Source organism: Tetrao urogallus (assembly GCF_951394365.1).
Source record: "Tetrao urogallus genome assembly, chromosome: 2".
Classification (NCBI taxonomy): domain Eukaryota; kingdom Metazoa; phylum Chordata; class Aves; order Galliformes; family Phasianidae; genus Tetrao; species Tetrao urogallus.
In genome coordinates this window covers 45,090,828-45,113,416 of record NC_136814.1, presented here as the reverse complement: position 1 = coordinate 45,113,416, position 22,589 = coordinate 45,090,828, and the positions used below count along the sequence as shown (strand labels likewise).

Below are 22,589 nucleotides of genomic sequence, written 5' to 3'. Positions count from 1 at the left end.
CCTCCAAGCCCATCCTGCACACGCTGCAGTAGCACTCAGGGCGGGTGTCTGCACAGGGCAGGTGCGAAGCAGGGCGTTTGGTTTGCTTTGCTTTGCTTTCTGCTTAGCAGGCAAGGACTGTGATATCTGCACCCCTCTCAACCATTTTCGTTTTGGTTGTTTTTGTTTTGTTTTTCTTTTCTTCCTTAGTTCCCCCTAGCAGATGAGCTATTAACGATTGCTACGGCACTACGGATCTCGTCTGGGTGCAGGCGGGAGGGATGAGCACCAACCTGCGGATGGGAGAAGGTGGTGTCGGACAGCCCGCACGCCCCGGGGCGGGACGGGACGGACCGAGGGCCAGGGCTAGGGCCGGCGGGGGGCGGAGGGCAGAAGCCCGCCTCCGCGGGGCCGCCCCGCTGCAGTGTCCCGGCAGCCCGGGAGGAGGAGACGGCGGGGCGCGCAGGAAGAAGCGGGGCAACCCCGCGGAGACGGACGCCGGGCGGGCGGCAGCTCCGCGCCCCGCCGCTCCCCGGCCCCATGGCGGCGCCCCCCGCGGCCCCGCCGCAGCCCCGGGCCGCGCTGCTGCCGATGCTGCTGCTGCTCGCCGCGCTGCTCCCCGCCGCCGCAGGTAGGCAGCACCCAGGCACGGGCGAGTCAATAGCCCGCGTGGGGCCGCACCTGTCGCCGCCCCGCGTCTCTGTCGCTCCTCAGCCCGGGCGCGTTCTCGCAGTCCCGTAACTGCGCGAGGGGCTGCGGGTGGGCAGCCCCGCGCCGAACGTCCCTCCGGGAGGAGAGGCGAAAGGAACGCGGTGCGTTCCCTCGGCCCCGCGGGTCGCACCCTCGCACCCTCGGGCAGTGAGCGTGGCTGGGAGCGCTGCCGCGACCCGGTGTGTGACTGATGGCGCTCCGGAGGTGCGCGCTGCGGATCCCCTCCAGCCTTCCCTCGGGGATGCGCACAGCGCTGCGGCTCTGCCGGCACCGTCGGCCCCGCGGAGCCGCTTCAGCCCCTCATCCCGTTCCCAAGACTCCTGAACGTGAGGAGAAGGGAATGGGGAGGGGAGTTGGTGTGCTTGGGGCATGGGCAATGTCTGTGAGCAGTGTCACAGCCCGGGAGGGGAGACAGCCAGATGCCGAACGCTGCCTTCTGCTCGTCCGACTGCAACGTATGAAGTGGTTCTGGGGGAGGTTGAAGCCTGTGGGAGTAAATCCATCCCTGTTCCCCATCCCTCGCTTTGGTGTTCCCCTGCTGGGAACCGGTCCCAAATTCACTCCGCGTTTGGGAGCCGTTGCCTTGAGCTGTGCCCGGAGGGCGGGGAGGTTGCCCGAGCTCCGCGAGGGGGGACCGTGGCAAAGGGAGGGAAGGAGCCCTGCATTTTTGTCTGGAAAGAAAGAAAAGGCTTTCTCATCTGGCCTTGCACTGGCGCCGCAGACGAATTCGGGCAGCCCCTTGGGCCAAGGAGGCGACAGAGAGGGGCGTCGCGGCAGAGCCGGGCTGCGGGAGATGTGGCTGTGCGCTGCCCAGAGAGACCCTCGCTGCCCGCTGCCAAATTCCGCTTGTGGAAAGGTGCCGAGCTCTTACTGACAGGCAGATGGAAAGCTGTCCTCCTGTGGGAACAACCCCTTCTTGGTTGCTCTCATACAAAGAACGCTGAAGCACCTTCCGTGGTGGACGGCGAGAGAAAATTGGGAGGAACGTTACAAAGCTGAGTTCAGACGGAGAGCCTTATTGACAGCAGGAGCAGCTCTCTTGCTCCCTCCTTGTCCAGACTGTGTGACATACGCACAGAGAGCTGTGAGGTCTCAAAGGGAACTTTCCACTTCATTTGACTGTATGCAGTGTATCAGCTATTGAGGATGATGCTGTAATGGTCTTAACTGTGTAGCTCTGTACTAGCCTCTGGGTGTGCAGAAGTGTGAAAGCCCTGGTGCTGCTCAAGTGTGTAATTCCAGCGCTGCAGGCAGCACAAAGACCATGGCTGTCTTGATGTGTGGTTAAGGAGATACTTGTAGAAGCTGGGCTACGGAGGAGTAGATCATGGCACAGAAAAAGGACATGATGCACACTGTGCCTGCAGAAGGAACGGGATCCTGTCTGTATGATCCGGTGTACTGAGTGTGCATTCATATAGACAACTCCCCCTCATGTACGTGCAGTGCCTGATGTTGGCATTTCTCATGCAGGGCACTGAAGTGGTAAACGTGGCTTCTGAGCTCCTGCTGCCTGCAGGTGCTTCAGAACACTGAAGCAGAGCAGTATTCTTACCAGGCTCCATTCCTGGTGTTTTGGGGCTGTGGCTTTTCTGGCTGACAGCTGGTCCCAGTGTCACCCAGCTCTCACTATCACTGGAGATAGGAGTGTGGCTGAGGTGTCATGAGGATATGCTGCTACCAGGTGCTGTGTCCCTTAAGTTGGCACTGGTGCAGTTCCCTCCCTGAAAGTCCCACTCATCTCTTCTGCTTTCAGTGCTGTGAAGCAGCAGCTGTTTTGCTGATGTTACACCACAAAGTGCTTTTACTCCCCTGAGGAGGAGTGTGGCTCACGTCTTCAGAGCTGGAAAGGAGCAGTGGGGCTCCTGAAGCAACAGGAGGTGGCCTGGGAGGTTGTCTGCTGTGCATGACCAGCATGAAGCCGCTGATCTCAGGTTTACATTTTTGTCTATGTGTTTGCTATACTTTCTCCGTGCTGTTGGCTCAGAAAGCCTGCAGCTTGTGTTGAGTGTTCGCAGGCTGCAGTGCCAAGATAAGCATTGCCAAGATCAGGACAGTGGCTTAGAAAGCCCAAGATTTAAAATTGAGAAGGGCTGAGATGTTTTGTTTTGCTGTCTGTTCTCTGGGTCTCAGGGACACACGTTCCTAAGCTTTTCTCCACGCCCTTGAATATTTGGGATCTAGAGGGTTGGCAGCTTAGCCTGCATCTCCACAGCCTGCCTCTGCACTAAAGGGGCACTTACAGCAGCAAGGGATTTTGCACTGGCTTGGTGTCTGTCTGAATTCCATGAAGCTCTGATCCCTGCCCTGATTTATTGCCAACTGCAGCACTTGCTGGTCGCACCGTCTCATGGGATAGTAGCACTCAGGTGCTCTGGAGACTAACAGGCACCTGGGGAGTATCAGATTTCGTGGGTAACTTCAGAGAAGCCTATAATGAATAGGACCATGTGCCTGAGCACTCAGCTGCTATCAAGGACAACATCAAAGGTGTTGTCATGGTGACTCCTTTGTTTTGTGCTATTGGCAGCCTGGGGAGTGGGGAGGTTGTGGTGACTGCCACCATATCCCCAGCGGGACCTTTGATGTCATCTGAGTATCCTCTACCCCTCCATGCTGTGGGTCCTTTTCTCTCTGGTACTCGCATCTCCGTGGACCTCTCCTCCCAGGTCCCTCTCTCCCATGGTGGGCAGCTGCTGGCTCTCTGATTCATGCAGCTCAGCCAACTTCAATTCCTCTTCACCAGCTTCCAGGGTGTGCTCTCAGGGGTGTAACACAGGGCCCTCTCTCTGCTGCTCCTCCAAGCTTCTGCAAAATTTGCACATTTTATACAGCCCAGGATGGTGCTATGGCTTGTTACAGGGATAACAACAATTGTGTCAGTGACAAGGATTCTCCAGTGCTTGTGTAGTGGCAACAGGACATAAACAGCTACCACAAATGAAGGGAAATGATCTATAAAAGCCAGAGCCTTTAGGATACCTGTAGGCCCTGGATTTCCTCGTTCTCCAAGTCCTTGTGGTAAAGGAGCTTGTGCAATTGCATTGTCTCTGCAATTGGTTTGTGTATGTAGCTCTGTTTCAGTGCAGGGCTCGCGTTTGGCAGAGTTGGTTTATACTGGGAACAGGCAGCAGCCCTGAATAGTGGAGAAAGTTAAGAAAGGTGAAGAAATGACCCTAGTCATGTAGAAATTGTATACCTTAAGTAAAGAGCTTGTGCTAAACTAATGGATTATTATTGATTACCGCAGAGGAAATACTGAAATGGTGCTATAAGGAAGTTAATCCAAGCTTCTCCTTGCTGTGGAAGGAAACCTAACATGTGCATCCAAATTACATATGAACCTCTTAGAATGGGGTCTGGAGAAGTGAGCATTTTACATCACCCCAATTCAATGAGTAACTCGATCATCAAATCAGCTCTTCATTAAACAGAACAAATTACCCTTTGAGGACTATGGAGTGTGTTTCTACTTCATCATTCCAGCATAGCTATTTCACTGTTACTCATCAAGTCTTTTTGGGCATCTCGCATCAGTCTCTGTTCCAGCAAATCTTTCCGACTGCTGTATTCTTTTGGCGTTATACTGATTATTTTTCCAGTAAAGGAGTCAGTCATTCTTAATATATATGTCTGCTGTAAAGTAAGAGGCAACTCTTCAAATGGATATTTGTCGTCATGTTTACTGTATAGTTGGCTGCAATATTTTTGGCTGAAATTCTTGTTTGGAAGAAAGTATGGAATTGCTGGAGCTGGAATGTTGGTTTTCCCATTCGTTTGTCTCAAAAAAAAAAAAAAAGTAAGAGAAACTGAATAGTCAACATCATTTACCTGGGTGTTCTGTAAGGGCATGCTCCATCCCTCTATTCAGGCAGATGGAAGGCCAGATTTGGATGCTGCTATTCCTGCTGGATAGTGTCTTGCTTTATGTGGCAGCTCCACTGAAATACATCACAGCACCAGTATCATGCCCTGCATGAACAACTTAGCTGCGTTTTCGCATAGTCTGAATGTCTTTCCCTTTCATCACCTTTTGAAGCTGTGCTGAGTTTGGTGACATAATTGTGTGGGGTTTTTAGTGCTGGATCCTTTGCAGATGGCCCCTCAGCTCAAGAACAGAAGGGCTGCAGCAGCTTGAAGCCAGCTTTGCAGAGGGCACTCAGCATTTGCAGAAGTAGGTGCTCTGGGTTATGTGTTTGCTGTGCTGTGATCAGTGTCAGACAAGCTCTGTATCAGCTTCTCTCAGAACTGTGCCATCAACTTACTGTTACTGGTCTCCCAAAGTGAATGTATTATAAACAATTAAAGAGCAAATGGAAGTGATAGAAAGGCTCCATCTGGCTCAGATGGACTGGGGCTTTAATGTGATTTTGGGTTGTATATGTTTTTTATACATGCATTTGCTAAATGTCTGAGATCTTATCGCAGGGGCAGAAGGCTGGAGATCAGCAGACTTGGTTGTATTTATGTCGGAGTCATCCAAACTTTCAGGGTGATAGCTCATATTTCCTTAGCTCCACTTTATCTGTTCTAAAGACCCAGTGCCTGAGTGATGCCCAGCTTCACCCTCTGTTCTCTTCCACTTGGAACTCTCCCTGGAGGACAACAGTGCAGGGACTGAGGTTCCCCTCTGTGTGTTAGGAAGCAGATTGTGATTTTTGTCCCTAATGTAGACTCCCTCTGTTTGATGCTATGATTTACTCAGTGCTTGCACACCTGCTTATCTGCTGAAGTGGTGGTCCTAGGCACAGGTGAAAGACAAGAATCTGGTTGCAAGTTTGTATCCAGAGAGTGGTGGTCAACTGCTCAGTGTCTGGATGGAGATGAGTGATGAGTGGTGTCCCCCGGGGATCAGACCTAGGACCAGTGTTACTAAACATCTTTATAATGACATCAACATTGGGATTGAGTGCACCCTCATCACATTTGCAGATGACACCAAGCTATGTAGTGTGGTCAACACAGTGATGCTATCCAGGGGGATCTAGACAAGCTTGAGGAGTGAGGCCAGGTGAAACTCACAAAGTTCAACAAAGCCAAGTGCAAGGTCTTGCACCTGGGTCATGGCAACCCCCACTACCAATACAAGCTGGGGGATGAAAGGATCGAGCACAGGACTTGGGGTGGATGGGAAGCTGGACATGAGACAGCAATGTGCCCTTGCAGCCTGAAAAGCCAACCATACCCTGGGCTGCATCAAAAGAAATGTGGCCAGTAGGTCAAGGGAGCTGATCCTGCTCCTCTGCTCTCTGTTGGTGAGGCCTCATTCCAGAGGTGTCCAGATGTGGAGTCCTCAGAACAGGAGACATGGACCTGTTGGTGCACATCCAGAGGAGGGCCACAGAAATTATCCAAGGTTTGGAACATCTCCCCTACGAGGACAGGCTGAGGGAGCTGGGGCTGTCCAGCCTGGAAAAGAGAAGGCTCTGGGAGGGCCCCTAATTTGTTTGGTTTGTGAGTGAGATGGTTTACTGTTGATCTAGGTACTGGTGGTATTGTACGGTCTTAAAGATCTCTGTGACGCTAGAGCCCTCTCCTTAGTTACAGAGTGAATACAGAGCCCTCTCCTCAGTAGCAGTGTACCAGAGGAGAGAGGAAGAGCTGCCCTTGCTATGTGTGGTGTGAGGACCTGAATATCTTCACCTCTGTGGTGGGTCCACCAAGGAGGTCCTGAATGGCATCCCCCCTTCAAGAAATGGGTCAGTTCCCCCAGAAAAGAACAGAAAATGAAATGCAACAGAAAAAGTAGGCTCTTCTCTGGCTGCACAGCTACAGCAATGAAAACCTAGAAAGTGTGAACAATCTTAGGAAGCCAAATATTCTCATCAGCTGTGTGAAGCAATGTAGTGTTTTGTTTGGAGTGCGGTGTTGCCCATGGCAGAGCTCTGGGCTCCTGCTGTTTGCTCCTCCTGGCTGCCATCACTTGAGGCAGCCCTGGGATATGCCACGTCAGGAATGCAGTGGGCATGGTGTGCATCTCAGTGACAGCCTTTCCAGACCAGCATCTGAGTGGCTGTGCTGATGGTGTAAGGTAGATGGGAACGAATGTGAAACCTTGGAGAAGTGTAAATAAATTTTTAAATCGCCACTATAGCAAAGCTAAAGGAGAAATGGCTTTGTATTTCTCACATCCCTCCCTGGGATGACAAGGGGGCTGTCCCACACTGTGCTGGCACAGGAAGGCTGCCCTGGACATGGCAGTGTTTGCACAGCCATGCACTGAAAGAGCTTCTAGGAGAGTATGTACTCTATGCTCTCCATTGGACTGAAGGAAGCAACACCCATATTTGTGTCAGGGCAAGAGGGAGTGAAAGAGAAAAAAGTTTTTTTTCCAGGATCAGCAGTGGGATGGGAGCATACTGATAGTGGATAATACAAGGAGAAGGTTGCATGCAGAGAAACTGAATGAATGAGTCCAGCTAACTGGCTTGGTTGGCTGTGATGGGAAGAGGTTTTGGGGTAGCTTTGTTTAGGATTCTTGTTGGTCTATGATCAGAAAGGATAGGAGGGAAGCTGAAAAGCAGTTCCTAAATTAGGGTGTGTGATAGATACGGGTATTCTGAGCAAATGCATGTGGAGAGCAAAGCGTGTTGATGTCTCAGTGCAGTAGGAGATTTTTGTGGATCTTGAGTGTACTTGTTTTGAGAGCTGGCATAATGGAGAAATGGCCTTATTGGGAGCACTGCAGGGCACTTGTCTGTTTGGGCTCAGCTGACTTGCCTAAAGGAGAGGGGAGATCTCTTGAGCATACATTTTAAGACAAAGAAGGAAAAAGGATGATTTTTGAACAAAAAAAGTTTGGCGTTGGTGCTAATATTTGCATTCTGATAGCTTTTGTAGTGCTGTCTCTTTTTTTCTCATCGGGACTCAGGATTGTCATTTCCTGGAGATGCTCTGTGATTAGGTGGGTTTAGACTCTTTTGGGGTGTTTGTCCCCCACTGCAAAGATATCCTGGGTGTGAGAATGGCTCTGAGCTGGGCTTCCATCAGGACTTTTTGGTAAGAAGGGTGAGAATCTTTTTATTTTTTGATTCAGGCAGGCAACACAACTGCATACAAGCATCTTCACAGACAGTCATACACAAACCATGGGCTCATTTCTGAGCATCCAGAAGTAAGGATGTCAGTGCAGTGAGGAGTGCTGGAGTGAGAATTCAGACATTCAGTTCCTGTTGAAAGACCTCCTGATGCTGTCCTGGTGAGGACAAGCATCAGAGTAGCTGCTAAGTAGCATCATGTTTCTGAAAGACAGGATGCCTGAAGATAGTGGTGGGTCATGTTAGCACATTGCCACCATTCAACCTGTTGCTGTCCTTGGAGAGAAAAGAGACTTCTTCCTAAGGCCAGTGTCTTGCAGAACATGCTGCTAATAATTGCAATAAGGGTGGCAGAAACAGACTGTAATCAAAATCTAAGAGCGCCCATGAAATTAGCGAAAGGGTTTGCAAGATTTTTAGCACTGATAAAGGACCTGTTTGGTTCTTAGTGGGCCTCCAGAATTTGTATCTTAAGCTGTTTGTTCTGTATTGATATTTTTAGGTTTTATTTTCTTACTTTTAAAACGTTTATTACTTCTACAAGCATTCCCTGTAAAAATGGAGAGGGCAAATATTAAAACTGAACTGTCTGCATGAGCCTTTACGTATTTTGGGCTGTGAGAACTGTGTTTTCAAGGAGCTTCACTTCTTTAACAAAACGTTTGTGCTTATGAATGGTAGCAGATGGCAAACCCAGATGACAGTCGCAAATTGCTTAAGCTGTGTGTAGGGCAGTGCAAACTTTGTTGCCTTGCCAGTAGGATGCAGCCTTGGTTAGAGGGACCCAAGGTACGGTTTGCTGTCCCAGCAGAGCTGCTTCCTCAGTGTTGAGCATACAGAACTTCACAATCCAGGCTGCCTGTAACTATATTGAACAGCATCTTGTGTATCATGCAGGTATAGTCAAAGCCCTGTGATGGTGGATTTTCCTGACATAGAATTTTCGGGATGGTTTTCAGCAGGAGCTCATTTTGTTTTCTAGCTTGACACTGGGGTAAGAGCAGCTATTAATTACCATTTTATTTTTTCTGAGTTTTCTGACCACAGTTGTTCCTTTCCCTCTTCCTTACTCCTTTTGTTCAGTTTTTCTTTCCCAGAATCATGGCTCGGATTGTCCTGCCTTAGGGTGATTTTATTTAACCAACAATTACTGAAGTACTCCTTGAAGACCACAGCATAAGTTCACAAACAGAAACAGGGAGCAAAGAGCAGATTCTACTACATTTGCTCATGCATATTATTGTTACTCTGTTAGTAGATTTCCTGAAGCTAATGCTGGTACATGCGACAGGACACAGTCTTACTATCACTGAGTAGATATAATCTGAAACCAGATATAAAAAAGACAATTAATGGTGCAGAGCTCTATGATTAATTATCTTCTGGAATATTTAAAACTCCCTGTGTCTTTGGAAAGTCTAAAACCCCCAGGGGAAGGCTGCTGTAGTATCCTAAAAGCCAACTTCTGCCCTACTTCCCTTCCAAGCAGCGTGGCCAGTGACTGTTTTGCTGAGGACAATGGCAGGAAATTGTGCTGTAGGCAAGATCTTGCTGGACGTTTTTACAGAGCCACAGCATTTCTGTGCTTAGGATGCAGTGATGCTGTCACAGCTCCATGTCCTGGAAATAGAAAACAGCTGATGCTGGCTGGCAGACCTGTTGGTGGTGATTACTGCCATGAATGGAGAGGACTTTCTTCATTATAAAAGCAAATACAACAGAAGATTTTTATGAAGGGTATTTATGTCAAGGAAAAAAAAAAAAGTATCTTCTGTCCTGTACCTCTACTTTCTTCTTTGTAGCATCAGTAACTCCTTTCCTTCCACTCCTTCTGCCAAATCTTCCACATTGGCTGCAATAGGGGTGCAGTAATAACAGCAGGCCACTCTGCAGACTGATAACGTAGCAGTCTACAAATGGCTTTGTAGGACTCTGTATATAGAGTTGTAGATATTTCTAGGCTAAGCCAGGGGAGATGTCAATGGATTCTCTTTTACAAACTTGCAGAGATGTGTGTCTTTTCACTACATTCAGCTGCTCTTCAAGGGTTTTAATTGGGTAAAATCCCTGCTGAGTCACCCCAGCTAATAGTTGGCAGACCACAGTATGTAAAGTGATGTGACTGCAGGGGGCTGTGGCCGTTTGCCTTGACAGTATGTGCTCGGATGTGCTAGGACTGGATATAGAGAAATGTGGAGTACAACCCTGGGCTTTGCATGAAGACATTACTTTGGATCTCACTGATGGTGTTTTCTTTCTGAAAATGAAATGAAATAGGAAGGTTGTTTATCACTGAGGAAAGTCTGTGCTTATCTGTTTCTTCTCTGAGTCCAACCTAGTGTAGAGTTCAGAAAGACAATGGTAAAATTATTCTGCATTTTTTCCAGTATTTATGAGTTTCAAATTTTTGGAGACTTGGACTATGTGCAGCCAGTTTCCTGCTTCAGGGTACAAACCTGTGCACGTATTTTTTGAAAGGGCTTTTGCAATAAATAATGTGTAATAAAGTTATTTAGAAGAATCAGAGCTGGTATTAATTCAAGATGTGAATTGTGAGCAGTTGTATATTACAGGTCATTAAATAATGTTTTAATGCTTTTTATTTATATTTCTTTTGTGAATGGGAAGAAGCAAGTTTAATTGTGTTATTTTAGGATGTACTTTTTCCAATCTTTTTGAAGAAACTTAATCTCTAAAAGCTTCTAATGAAAGAGCAGAGATTAATGCAGAGGCAGTGTTTTGTTCTTAGCAAGCCTGTGCTTTGGAAAACTCAAACTTTTCTGATTTATGAAAGGTTTGTAATGTGGAGAATATGTGGAGAGTTTTAACTTATTTTCCTTCAGTGCATGATGAAGCTTGAATTCCTACTTTCTGACTTTGCGAGCTTGAGGAATTTTTGGCAATTTCTAGTGGAAAGTTAAACATACATTTCAGCTAGAGATGGAATGGAAAAACTTTACATAAACATGTGAATCTCTGGTAGATTAAAAAATCTATGCTACTTTACAGGGTAAGGGAGCAGGTTTAGCATGTATTGTGGTGGGTTTAGGGAGAGGAGTAAATCAGCCCTTCTATATATGCAAGTTCTCCAGAGCTTATAGGGAGGGAAATTTTGGTGAAGTCTGTGATTCACATAAAGAAATGAGACAAAACCAGAGCCACACCATCCAAATTGACAAGACTTTGGGTCCAAAACTAGTCTTTGCTTCAGAAGTGTCTCACTGATCGTTTTTTTTTTGGGGGGGTGGGGTGGGATCAATATTATGGTGTAGGTACCTGAAGAACAGTTGAAGCTATGAGTTTTTGGCTAGTTACAGCTTAGTTAGCACTTAGTATTGTTTCCACAAGTGACTAGGGTAATTCATTTAGTGGGCATTAAGGTACCTAAGATGAACTCTTTCTTCAAAGGTTTTGGATAATGACATAAAGAGGTGAATGTGGAAGAGAGGTGTTGATTCCCACTTAAAATGGAATCCCAAACCAGTGCAAGAGGAGCAGCATTTGTCTCCTGCTTTGTGGATCTGCCATAAAACACCCCAGCAGCCAAGAGCTGAACAAAGTTTGGAAGGAAATTAAGTGTTTGAATGGGTGTATTTCATTGAATGAAACTAAGTGTAGAAAATGAGTAATGTGAACTAATGGTATAAAACCTTGAGCTTTATGAGTGTGAGTAACCACTACTTGGTGGGGATGGAGTGAAAGCTGGTGTAGGCTGGTGTACCACCTGCTGTGAGTTTCCATAAGCCTTGTCCATATTTCCCATCAAGATAATTATGTGCAATCTTTCCTTCAGCCTTTGAAGGAGCAGGAGCATGTTCTTTACTGCCTCTGTAATGTGCCAGTGATTTTAATGAAATGGCACTGATGTGAAAACAGAGCAATGGAATGGAGATTTAAGTTCATGAGAAATGATCCAGGTGTGCAGCACAAAGATGCTTCTATGGTTTAGCTGGCCTCTTAATGAGCAGTGCAATTTTCATGGGTGTGTTTTACTGCTTGGAGATCGATGGCCATGGCTGCAGGCAGCAGGATGGGGGTTTGACTCATGAAAGTACATGCTCAAGTTCTGTCCCCTGCCAACCTACTTCAAAGCTAACTGTGGGGATGTGGCATGGAGAGGGAATGCATGACAGCCTAGAAACAATAACCTCTCTCTTTTGTTACCTGGCCTGCAGGTATTTTTGGAGGCCTACTCCAGAGAAAGAGGCTGACTCACCTGCAGGCAGGGATAAAGACTTGTGGACAGGCTGTGATGAAATGATGCCCAGATAAAGGTCCAGACTGGGCAGAACAGCATCGTGCAGGCATCAGTGCTGGAGAGAGCATCTATGTAGTTGTAGGATTGTTAGCTCTATGGCAGTATTTGCTTTCTTGGAAGAGTTTTTGAGGTTTCTGATGGGTGTAGCCACAGAATGGATAACGGCTCTATGTCTCGGGCTGCATGGAGGAGAAAAGACTCTGGGAGGACCTTATAGCAGCCTTCCATTACCCGAAGGGGGCCTATGGGAAAGCTCAAGAGGGACTTTTTATACAAGCAAGTAGTGACAGAACAAGGGGAAATGGCCTTAAACAGCAAGAGGGTAGATTTGGACTAGATATGAGGAAGAAATTCTTTACTGTGAAGGCAGTGAGACACTGGAATAGGTTGCCCAGAGAGGTTTTGGATGCTCCCACCCTGGAGACCTTCAAGGCCAGGCTGGATGGGGCTTTGAGCAACCTGGTCTAGTGGGAGGTGTCCCTGCAATTGCACGGGGGATTGGAACTAGATCATCTTAAAAATCCCTTCCAACCCAAACCATTCTGTGATTCTATGGAGTACTCATTAAGAACAACTTTGCAAAGAAGAACTTAGAGGTCTTGATGGATGAAAAGCTAGACATGAGCCAGTAGTGTGCAATTGCAGCCTAGAAGGAAGGCCATCAGTATCCTGGTTATTATCAACAGAGAGGTGGCTAGCAGGGAGAGGAGGGTGATTGTCCCTCTCTACTCTGCCTTTTTGAGGCCCCATCTGGAACACTGTGTCCTTGCCTGCAGCCCAAGTATAGGAGAGATGCGGAGCTGTTGGAGTGGGTCCAGAGGAGGTTCACAGAGATAATCAAAGGGCTGGAGTACCTCTCCTATGAAGAAAAGTTGAGAGCATTGGGCTTGTTTAACTTGGGTAAGAGAAGGCTTTGGGGACACCTCATAGGCAGCCTTCCAGTAGTTTAAGGGAGCCTTCAAGCAGGAGGGGAACCAATTTTCTTTACGCAGTCTGATAGTGATAGAACAAAGGAGAATGGCTTTAAGCTAATGAGGGAAGATTTAGGTTAGATGTTAGGAGAAAATTCTTTACTCAGAGGGTGGTGAGGTGCTGGAACAGGTTGCCCAGAGAAGATGTGGATGCCCCATCTCTGGAGGCATTAAGGGCCAGGTTGGATGGGTCCCTGGGCAGCCTGATCCAGTGAGTGGCAGCCCCACCTATGGCAGGGGGTTGGAACTAGAAGATCTTTAAGGTCCTTTCCAAATTAAGCCTTTCTATGATACTTCATTTTAGACTATTTAGATATTGAAGTTAACGTACTCTCAGGTTTGAGTAACAGGGGAATATGATTATGAAAACCACCATGGATCAGATGTGTAAATAATGTGCAGACAAGAGTCATATCCACAGTGTCAAATGACACAAGCTTTGAAGGAGCTCTTTTTGTTCCAGACAATGTCCTGCAATGGCATGAGGAGCTTGATGTGGATTCATGTTCTGATTTCCTCCAGGACATCTCCTGGCTGTCAATGAATTTCTGACTAGAGCTAGGAAACAGCTTGTGAGAAGAGAATCTAGAGGAAAACAAACTCTATTATCTTTATTCTTTGCTTCTGACATGTTTCTGGTGCTGTCAGATTAAATTCAGACCTCACCACTTAGGGCACCTTTGGGCTCTAATTTATCGCAGAAACAGAGCTTGTAAGTTGATATTTGTGCTCTTTCTGTAGTTGGATGTACACTGAAACCTAGAAATGTGAATTTCTTGCCCATCTGGTTGGATTTGAGAGTCATCAGAGCCCCCAGCTGAAGCAGCCAGGAGTCTTGAGGAGCAGTACAGGGTCAGCACTGGGAAACCTCGGGTGCATGGTAGATGAGAAGCACCAAAGTCCTTCCTTTGGAAGGATGGGCAACTGAAAGGATGTGCTTGGGAGAATAAGATGAAATTGATGGCTTTATCAGGTCCATTGCCAACTTTTCTTTTAATCAGTGAGTTCCACTTTTTGCAAACCTAATTTCCTGTGACAGGTGTGATAAAGGAGAGGTTTCCTCCCTGAGGTCAGGGAATATCAAGTCAGACTTGGAGTACCACAGAGTTCAGAAACTCCTTACCTGCTTCTCTTTTAAAGCCTAAAAAAGGTTAAACAAAGTCAGTAAATAAAGATTAAAAGGATACTTGCATATACAATTGAAAGTTGCTTGGCTACTAGAGATTTGAAATTTAATTGCTATCAAAAACTTGACGGTCGTAAGCCTAATTCTGTTGATGGTAACACCTAATAGATTTGTGCTCTTTGATGGTTCACCACACTCACAAACAGTTGATGTTGAATTTGTGGCTTTGTCCTCTGTGGGGAGAAGGAATTCTTACCTTCTTAGTCATTCTGATAGTGCTTCTGGCTGATATGGTTGAACCATATCTAAGAGAATGATATACTAGAAATAAAGATTACTTTTGCCAAGTGAAGAACCTCAAATGTAAGCAAGCTAATAATATTACAACCATGAAGCATGCATTGAAGAGAATCCATACTCGAACTTAGAAAGGTTCTAGCATGGAAAACAGAATAACACTAATGTGCATTAAACAGCAGGTGTAGGAGATGTATCTGGACAAAGAAATGACTTGAGTGGTGGATTTAAAAGCCACTTTCCGGTAATGCTTTTGAAGTTGGTTTTGAAGCTGGTTTTAAAAACACTTCTGAAATGGTTTTGCCAAATGTTCAGCTTTTTCCATTTCTTGTCTGTTAGGGAGTTGAGAATAATTAAAGTTTTTATGACATACATTATTCTCTAAACATTGCTCCATTTTCTTTTCACAATTGAAGATTTTACTGTAGATGAGTTACAGTTCTACATATCATATCTAATTTTATAGTCTGTGCTGCACCCATCTCCATCTCATGATCAGCACCTGGAAGTTTTCAGTAGGCCTGGTATTGGAAATGGTTTCATGTTTTATAATCCCAGACATGGCTGCTGAGTCAAGCAGGTTGCCATAGTTCTCCAGGAACTGAAACAGTGGCTTGATGTAAACCATATGCTCTGGAGCCCAGGCAGCCCGCTTTGTGTGGGTTGCAGCAGGGAGCCCTGGGGCCTGAGCCGTGCAGCGAAGAGAGGCCAGGATTCTCCTGCTCAGCTTTGCTGGACTGTTGGAGTGAGTTTTTTTTCATCTGCAGCATGAATGGGAAGTAGCAATGATTTGCTGCCTGCTCCTCTCCCTCCAGAATGGGAGTAGCTTACAAAATAAACTGTGTGCTACCAAGGTCTCAGCTTGAAGAGTGCTGAAGAGCTTTGGATGAAGTCTTGAATGAAAGAATTCGAAGAGAGATACTTTTAAGTGCTTGTCAGACTGCCAGCTGCCATGTTTTTACCCCATTGCCTTGGTTGTTTCTGAGATGTTGTCAGTGCCTTTTGTAATTGTTATTCTTCAGGTAATCAGAGCTGAGCTTTAATCCATCCCTGCATTTCTTTGCTTGGTATAACGTTGGTCTTGTCTTGGGATCTTTGTAGACCATTCTCTTCCCAAAGGGTACACTCCAGATGGCAACTGAAGCTTCTCCATCTTCTGTGTTGACAGTTCAAGCCATCTGGTTAGAGCTACCTATTTATCTGTGGATCTTGTTATCTGTAGATAATAGGGAATCAAACAATTGAGAAGGAAACATATTTTTGCATCCGTTAAAAAAAAACAAAAACAAAAACAAAAAAACCCACAACCTCCCTGAATATATTGCATTGACTTAATAAAATAAAATAAAATCTAATAGAGTGTTGTATTGAATAGGGAACTATTGATAATTCCTCAGAAAATACTGATGTTCAATAGGAAGTGCCCCTTGTGGAGGTTTTGCAAGTGTTCCTTATGGGAATTCCAACTGCAATTTGGCCCTTTATTTTCAGAGACAGCACTTAGTGCCTCAGTCCCCAGCCACTGTGATGTTTTTTGTTTCTTCTAGTTCTGAGGTCATGTTTTAGATCTCTTAATGTCTTTATGTTTCTTTGGTGGACCTGTATCCTTCTTAAAACATAGTGACTGGCTGTAGAACACAGTTCTTACAGCAGCAAGGCTTCATTGCACTGCAGGTTAGAATAATCTTCAACCAATACAGCCAGTGTTACACTGATTTTTATTTATTTTATGGTTTTGTGTTGTTACTTTGGTCAATATGGGAGCAATGACAATGCTGCTGCTTTGCATGGCATTCTTCATTTCATGTTTACTTCTTTGTGATGTCTTTTTTAATCTTCCAGTGTATATTATAAATTTTGTCAGTGCATATAGATATATCTGCAATTTATATCCATGTATATATAACCACAGGGAAATGTTACACTTGCAAACACACACTTATTGAATGTCTTTATTATTATATGTGTACCTCATTTTTCATGAATGTTGGTGTTGAAAGCTTTGAATTCAGGAAACTCCAAGTTAAAGTTGCAGTCTTATCTGCACAGCGGTGCTGAAGTCTTTCCCAGAGGAGCTGAGAGTGTTGAGTCTTCATCCTGTATCAGAACAGCTTAGCACTGCTCTCACGGAGAACTTGTGGAAGTCTGCTTATGTGGTTAGTTCAGTAAAAAGTCAACTCAGAATAAATGTTAATAATACGATTTATGGACTTGGCTCTTTTTCACAGTCTGGAGCAGCATTTCGAATTGTTTTTGCTGGTGGATGCTACCATAGTAAAAGTATGTACATCTGTCATTTTGGATTCCTTGGAAAAAGCAGGAATGATTCTGTCATCTGCGTGGATGTCATGGTCACACAGAGTCGTGCCACTCACAAATCTTCTGCCTTTTCTTCCAAACTTACTGATTGATAGAGAGCCAAGAAGAGAATGTCTCGCTGTAGTGCATCTTTCTGATAAGAGAGATGTGAAGCTTCCAGAGCTGGACACGGATTGTGACTTTGAACACGATTGCTCACATAAGTGAATGGATCCAATGGTAAGGATGTGGAAAGGGGATCCAAAATGGAAAGTATTTTGAAATAAACTTGCAGCCCCTTTTCTTTCCTTCTTCAATGGTAGATGTGCTTCTCATTGTCTTAAACCCCTCTGCTCTGAATGCAATGTGGGGTGTGTGTGCACATATTCCCCTTTCCTCCCAAACTTTCCCTCTGCTCTTCCAGCCCTCACTCCTGGGGCTGCTAAGGAAGTGGCCCTGCCTGGTGGGCACCTGCAGACCATGGCAGGGCTGTGGTGTGATTTTGCAACCCCTACAAGGTTTTGGGGTTTTACCAGAGGAAGTTGGCCTTGGTGATTTGGTCACTGGAGATGCCTCAACTGAAGCCTTCAGTAACTTGCTCTCTGCTGTTCTTAAGTTGTAATTTGTCTGTTAAACACATAGAAGTATGTTGTTGCGTTTGCAAATTGCAAAGTCCTACTTTACTTGGCATTCAGAGGGCTCTTCTGAGAGTGCCCTGGAAACTTCTGTTAATGCTGTCAATTTAAGGAATGTCTCCTGGATGCTAGGTAACTCTTCTACGGATGTATAATAAATAGCTCTGTGTAAATCAAACATTACCGTTGGATACTGGTCCTCTGTCCAAAACTCCTTGCTGGAGCCTGGTGAATTATGGCACACTTTCTATTGTGCTTTGCAGGAACTAAAGTGTTCCAGTTCCTGCTTTCCATGGCCAAGCCCAAGTGTGTGGATACGTGTTGAATGAATTTTCTTTGTGAAACAAAGGATTTGTGTGTCACTTGCCTCTGCTACTTTAACTGTTTGGCTTATTTCCAGGAGGAGATCTGATGCCGAGCATATGAATTAGCGGCATTAAATAAGCCAATCAGTCCATGCAGGGTCAAGGTTGATGGTGCCTACTTCCCAGTAAGCCTGAGGCTGGATTTTGGCTCCCATTTCAATCCTATTTTCTCTAATTGGATAATTCCACTTTTCCACACGTTAAGTACCTCAATGCTAGGAAGAGCCCTGCTAGAGTTAGTGCCGCACTGTGTGATGTGGCTGAGCTAAAGTAAGTCAAGGACAAGGTCTTGTGCAGTTGGAGCAGGCAGTGCATCTCGATTCAGAGGGCCACATCAGCACTGCAAGAGCTGGCTCACCGACTGCAGGAAATATCTTTGAGGAGTGAACTCCGCTCAGGATGGCCCCAGTCCAGCCCTCGATGAAGCTAGTGGAATTGCTCCCATTTTCTCAATGAACCTTGGATCAAGCTATCAGCTCGAGAAAAAAAAAAGAAGAAGAAAAAAAGGAAAAATCCATTAGTATTCTGCCAAAGTGACACGGTGCATTAATTTTTGGGTAGAAAACAAATGTCTTCCTGTATTATTTTGTCTGTTCTTTTCTGCTGATGTGGCTTTGGGATAGCTGTGTGAAGATAAGTAACACTGAGAGCATGTGAAAGCAGGGAACAAAGCAGCCGCCCCTGCACGGATTGCTGGATGAGGAAGGTAGTAGTGCTTTCTATGCTTCCTCTCAGTGATGGTAAAATGTAGCTTTTCTTTTGCTGCTGGATAGAAAGCCTTGAGCTACAGAAAGAATTGCAGAACTTTAGATGCTTGGCTCTGCTACTGAAGTTTTGCTCTCTCCTTTTTCAGATTCATACTCTATTTCAAATTGGATGGAAAAATTAAATGATGTATCCAAATTGTCCCAACCCTTAAAACCCATGCATTAAGTGGTTTACCTGCTGGAGGACTATGGAGAGCCATGAGGAAAACAACACCCATTGCGGGCATGAAATGATAGGAGATCATGTTGCAAAGCATTTTTGAAAACAATAAGCTCTTTTCCTGGCAGAGATCTGGCTGTGATACAGGCCTTGGTGCATGAACACACTTTGGCTTTCCTGGTGCCTTCTGTGGCTGCATTTGCCACACATTACAGACTTAAGTGTCACCAAATGTACATTTCTCCTCAGTTGCATTTAGGGGAGATTGATATAATAAGCTATAGAGTGTTGATGTTTTATGAAGAGTCTTGCCTCACAAATGGAATTCATTTTAGAGCTGCCAACTAAAGAATCAAAATATAGTGCCTCTCTTTTCTGTTTATTTTCTGTCAATTTTTTTTTTTTTAATACAAGTACAACTGATATATTTATGTCTTCTCCTCACAATGGCAGGACTTGAACACTTAAGAGCGCATGGTATACAACAGCGTTATATCCTAAAGAATTATCTCAGAGATGCAGTAACCATAGCTGGTTTCTAGCATAGGTGATGGGTCTTGGGAGGGAAGCTGTAGGGTGTTGATAAACTGAATTGCTGAGCTCTGAAAGTGGATAGCTCTTGCAATTTGGCAGTGGTGCAATGTTATTATCTCAGAGGACAATTGATTGTGCTCAGGGAGCAGTTAAGGACTTCTTAAGACAAGGATCCACTCTTTCAGGAGGGTGAATGAACTGGGCAGTTTGGCACATTTTATTTAATCTCCCTTGTTTTATTTTTTATTTTTTGGTAAAGGAGCACTGGTCTCAAATCCAGAGTACAGAATCGATCAGCCTTATCTGAAAACCTAACATATTAAATATCTTTCTATCTATAAGAAATTCCACCAACTTACTGTTACAGTGCAGACATCATGATTTTTAGCAGAGCTGTCCATGTCAGGATTTCCTTCCCACCTGGCATTTTTGGTCGTTGCTAATACATGCGTTTGATCACTTTCTGATGAGCTTGTTATCTCCAAGCAATGTCTCTTTTCAATCTGTTAATTTGCTAGTTTGTGTCACTGTCCTTAGTCTCACAAACTTCTGCCTGGAATGAAGAGATTGGTAGATGTTTATAGACTGTATGAATGTTGTCTACCATCTCTGCCAAATACGTGTTCTCTCTGCAGCGGAGCACATTTTATAGGTCCAGTTTTCCAGGGCTGAAAGTAATGACATATGGGGAGAAAATGCAGAAAAGTTCTTGCTGACTGCGAAAGGCAAAAGCAAACATTTTGCACTTAGATTTGTGGTGGTAAATTAACAGCGCCCAATTTTTTTATTTTTTTTATTTTTTGATTTTTTTGGTGGATTCAGATTTCAGCTACTTTTTACATTCATATTCTAATTGGTTTGAATTGCTTGGGATATTTTTTCCCCACAGTTACAGATTGATTACTAGGGGTCAGTACTTTCCTTTTCATCTGGAGCTAATCTGTTTTTCCATTGCTCGATAATTGATGAGGCCTTCTGAAGAATCTGTGTGATTTGGCAAGTGCAAGCTGCCTCCTTGTGTGGTTGTTTAGAGGATGTTTTATCCTCAGCTTAGACCTCAGACTCTGGGCTTACATCATTTCTAAAACGTTCTCCCACAGTCCTGACACACACAGAAACTTTGGCAAAAGTAGCGAATGCTTCAACTATGATAAATCAGTACCAGCGCTTTAATCAGCCCTGCATTTTTGGGTCCAAGATACAATATACAAATTCCTGCAGCTGTAGCTAATATTTCTACACTGAAGACAGCACAGGGGAGTCACTCATTCTTATTTTCTTGAATGTAGAAAAGGACTTGATTTTGTTTTAATTGCAGATAGAACTTTAGATGAGGTCTTAAGATGGTTAGTAGTTAATCTTTGTAGTTTGCTCAGAATGGAGGTCCACAAAACTGTTAAATCGGTTTTCAGGCAATAAGCCTGGTCGTATTTGCAAGCACAAGTATTGGGGAGATGGACAAGTATAAGTTTTCAGTTCAGTCAATTGCTTGGTAGTCGATCCCAAAAATCATTAGAAAATAATGGTCAGGAGTGAATGCATTTGCAGTGTTAGTCTTTTCATTGCTATGCTTTTGGAACCTCATCAAGAGTTTGCTGAAATCCAGTTGAATTCCTGGTGTGCCAGAGTAGGTATAAACTGGGGAACAATAACTGCAGGCTTGTGTGCTTTTATAAATGTCAGATCTACTGTGTCTCATAGGAGAAGTCACAGGCACTGTCATAGCTGTCAGTTGTTCAGTTTTCACATTGATCTGAAGTATATATCTTGTATTTGGACCTTCTGAAGTTATCTTTCACTGAGGATTCAAGCAACTTGCCTACATTTAGACCACTGCAAAAGACAAGGAGAGATGCCTGGCTGGATCAGCCTATAGGCAATCCAAGGAAGTGGTGGAAATGTCCCCACTCTCAGGGACCCTAAAACTGACTGCTCTCACTGTCCATTTTATGAACTCCATTTTAAAAAGCCCATTTACCTGGGAATGACTCACCAGGCCTGGATGGAGCTGTAGTATTAATGTTGGGAGTGAGCAACAGTGCAAAGCATCCATCCATCCATCCTATGGGGGTATGTTATGCCAGGTAGCGAGCAAGAAATGGGAGTTTCTGTGTGTTTGGATCTCCTGTTGGTAAATGTACTACTTTCTGTATCACTGGAAATGAAAACTCCCAGTTGTAATCCAATGCATCTTTCCTCCCATTTGCAGAAAGAGGTTTAATTTACTGATCTCTTTACCATTTGTTGTTGTACTTGCATAACTGTTGGATTTTTGTGTTTAAGTGAACCAGTTCTTATTGTCACATTAACCTGTTCGGAAGAAACTAGAGAATTTGTACAAAGTCTGGTTGAACGTAGATGAAGCCCAGCATCACCCCAACGGATCCATTTTATAGTCGTCCATCTCTCATTTCCATCCATACTTCTCTCTTGTCCTTTTCTCAATTTCAGCACTGTTTCTTCTCAGTTTACACCAAATTTCCATTTGTATTCATATTTCCATGTTGTCTTTAGTATTACTGTAATATCTAATATTGTTGCTATCAAGCAGTTACTTCCCTGGTTCTTCATCATTTCAGCCTCTCTTCTTCAAACCTCATTTCTTGCACCTGTTCTTGTCTCTCTTAGTCTATGACTGAAAACAATGCCTTATTTTTTTTTCCAAGAGATTTTGCTTTCTTTTGTTTTCTTTAGCTCAGCAAGGCTCAGCAAATAAACAAACTGCATACTCTCATAAATCCAAGTCCTGACATTTCCACGTGCACATCCAGCACCTGAATCCTAGAGACAGAAAAAGGTCATGGGATTTGACCTTTGTAGTGCTTTGACCTTTCTTTTTTCATGAACTGTGAGCTGTTTAAGACTCTTGTTCCCGAGGAGTTCAGGCTCCCCACAGGAATCACTGCTTTGGGAACTGAATTACTTTGAATGATGCTCCAGATTTATTTCTTCCTCCTACCTGATGTTTAGGAAAATGTTATTATTCAAGTATTTGGGTTTTTTTAATTTTGTGTGTTGGTTGTTTTTTTTTTTTTTTTTTTGATTGCTTGCTTGTTTTTTAAGACAAATGAGCCTGGCCAGCAGGACCAGGCTATGCTCTGTAGGGCTAAGTTAGCTTTGCTTGTTCCTCAGCCACTGCAGTCTCTGCATTACTGTTCCCATGGAAATCCATGCTTCTTGCTGGGGCCAATGTGAGAGGAGAGACCAGAGCAGGAGAGTGCACAGATACAGGGGATGTGACAGCAGAAAGCAGTGACTTGCTGTCTGTGAGGACTCACTGAGCGGGAAATGTCCTGACTGGTGGAGAGTGGAGAGTCCAGCTTTGTGGTACAATTGAGCCCTTTGGGACAGCAAGTTTGCAGGTGCTTATATAAGACGAAGCAGTCTTTTTCTGTGTCCAAGGTCAGAGCCATCAGCCATATTCTAGATGAGGTTGATGGCTCCCAGGCCA

At 44.8% G+C, this 22,589-nt stretch overlaps 1 protein-coding gene across 1 annotated transcript in view; it reads left to right on the top strand.

Annotated features, from left to right (window-relative positions):
* Window positions 1-519: 519 nt before the first annotated feature.
* Window positions 520-22,589, top strand: part of FNDC1 (fibronectin type III domain containing 1) — a gene marked incomplete at both ends in the record, with an annotated part of 63,636 nt that continues 41,566 nt past the window's right edge. The window contains one exon of the mRNA XM_079532594.1: window positions 520-610. Within this exon, the coding sequence (XP_079388720.1) occupies window positions 520-610 (91 nt within the window). The remainder of the gene's footprint in view (window positions 611-22,589) is intronic.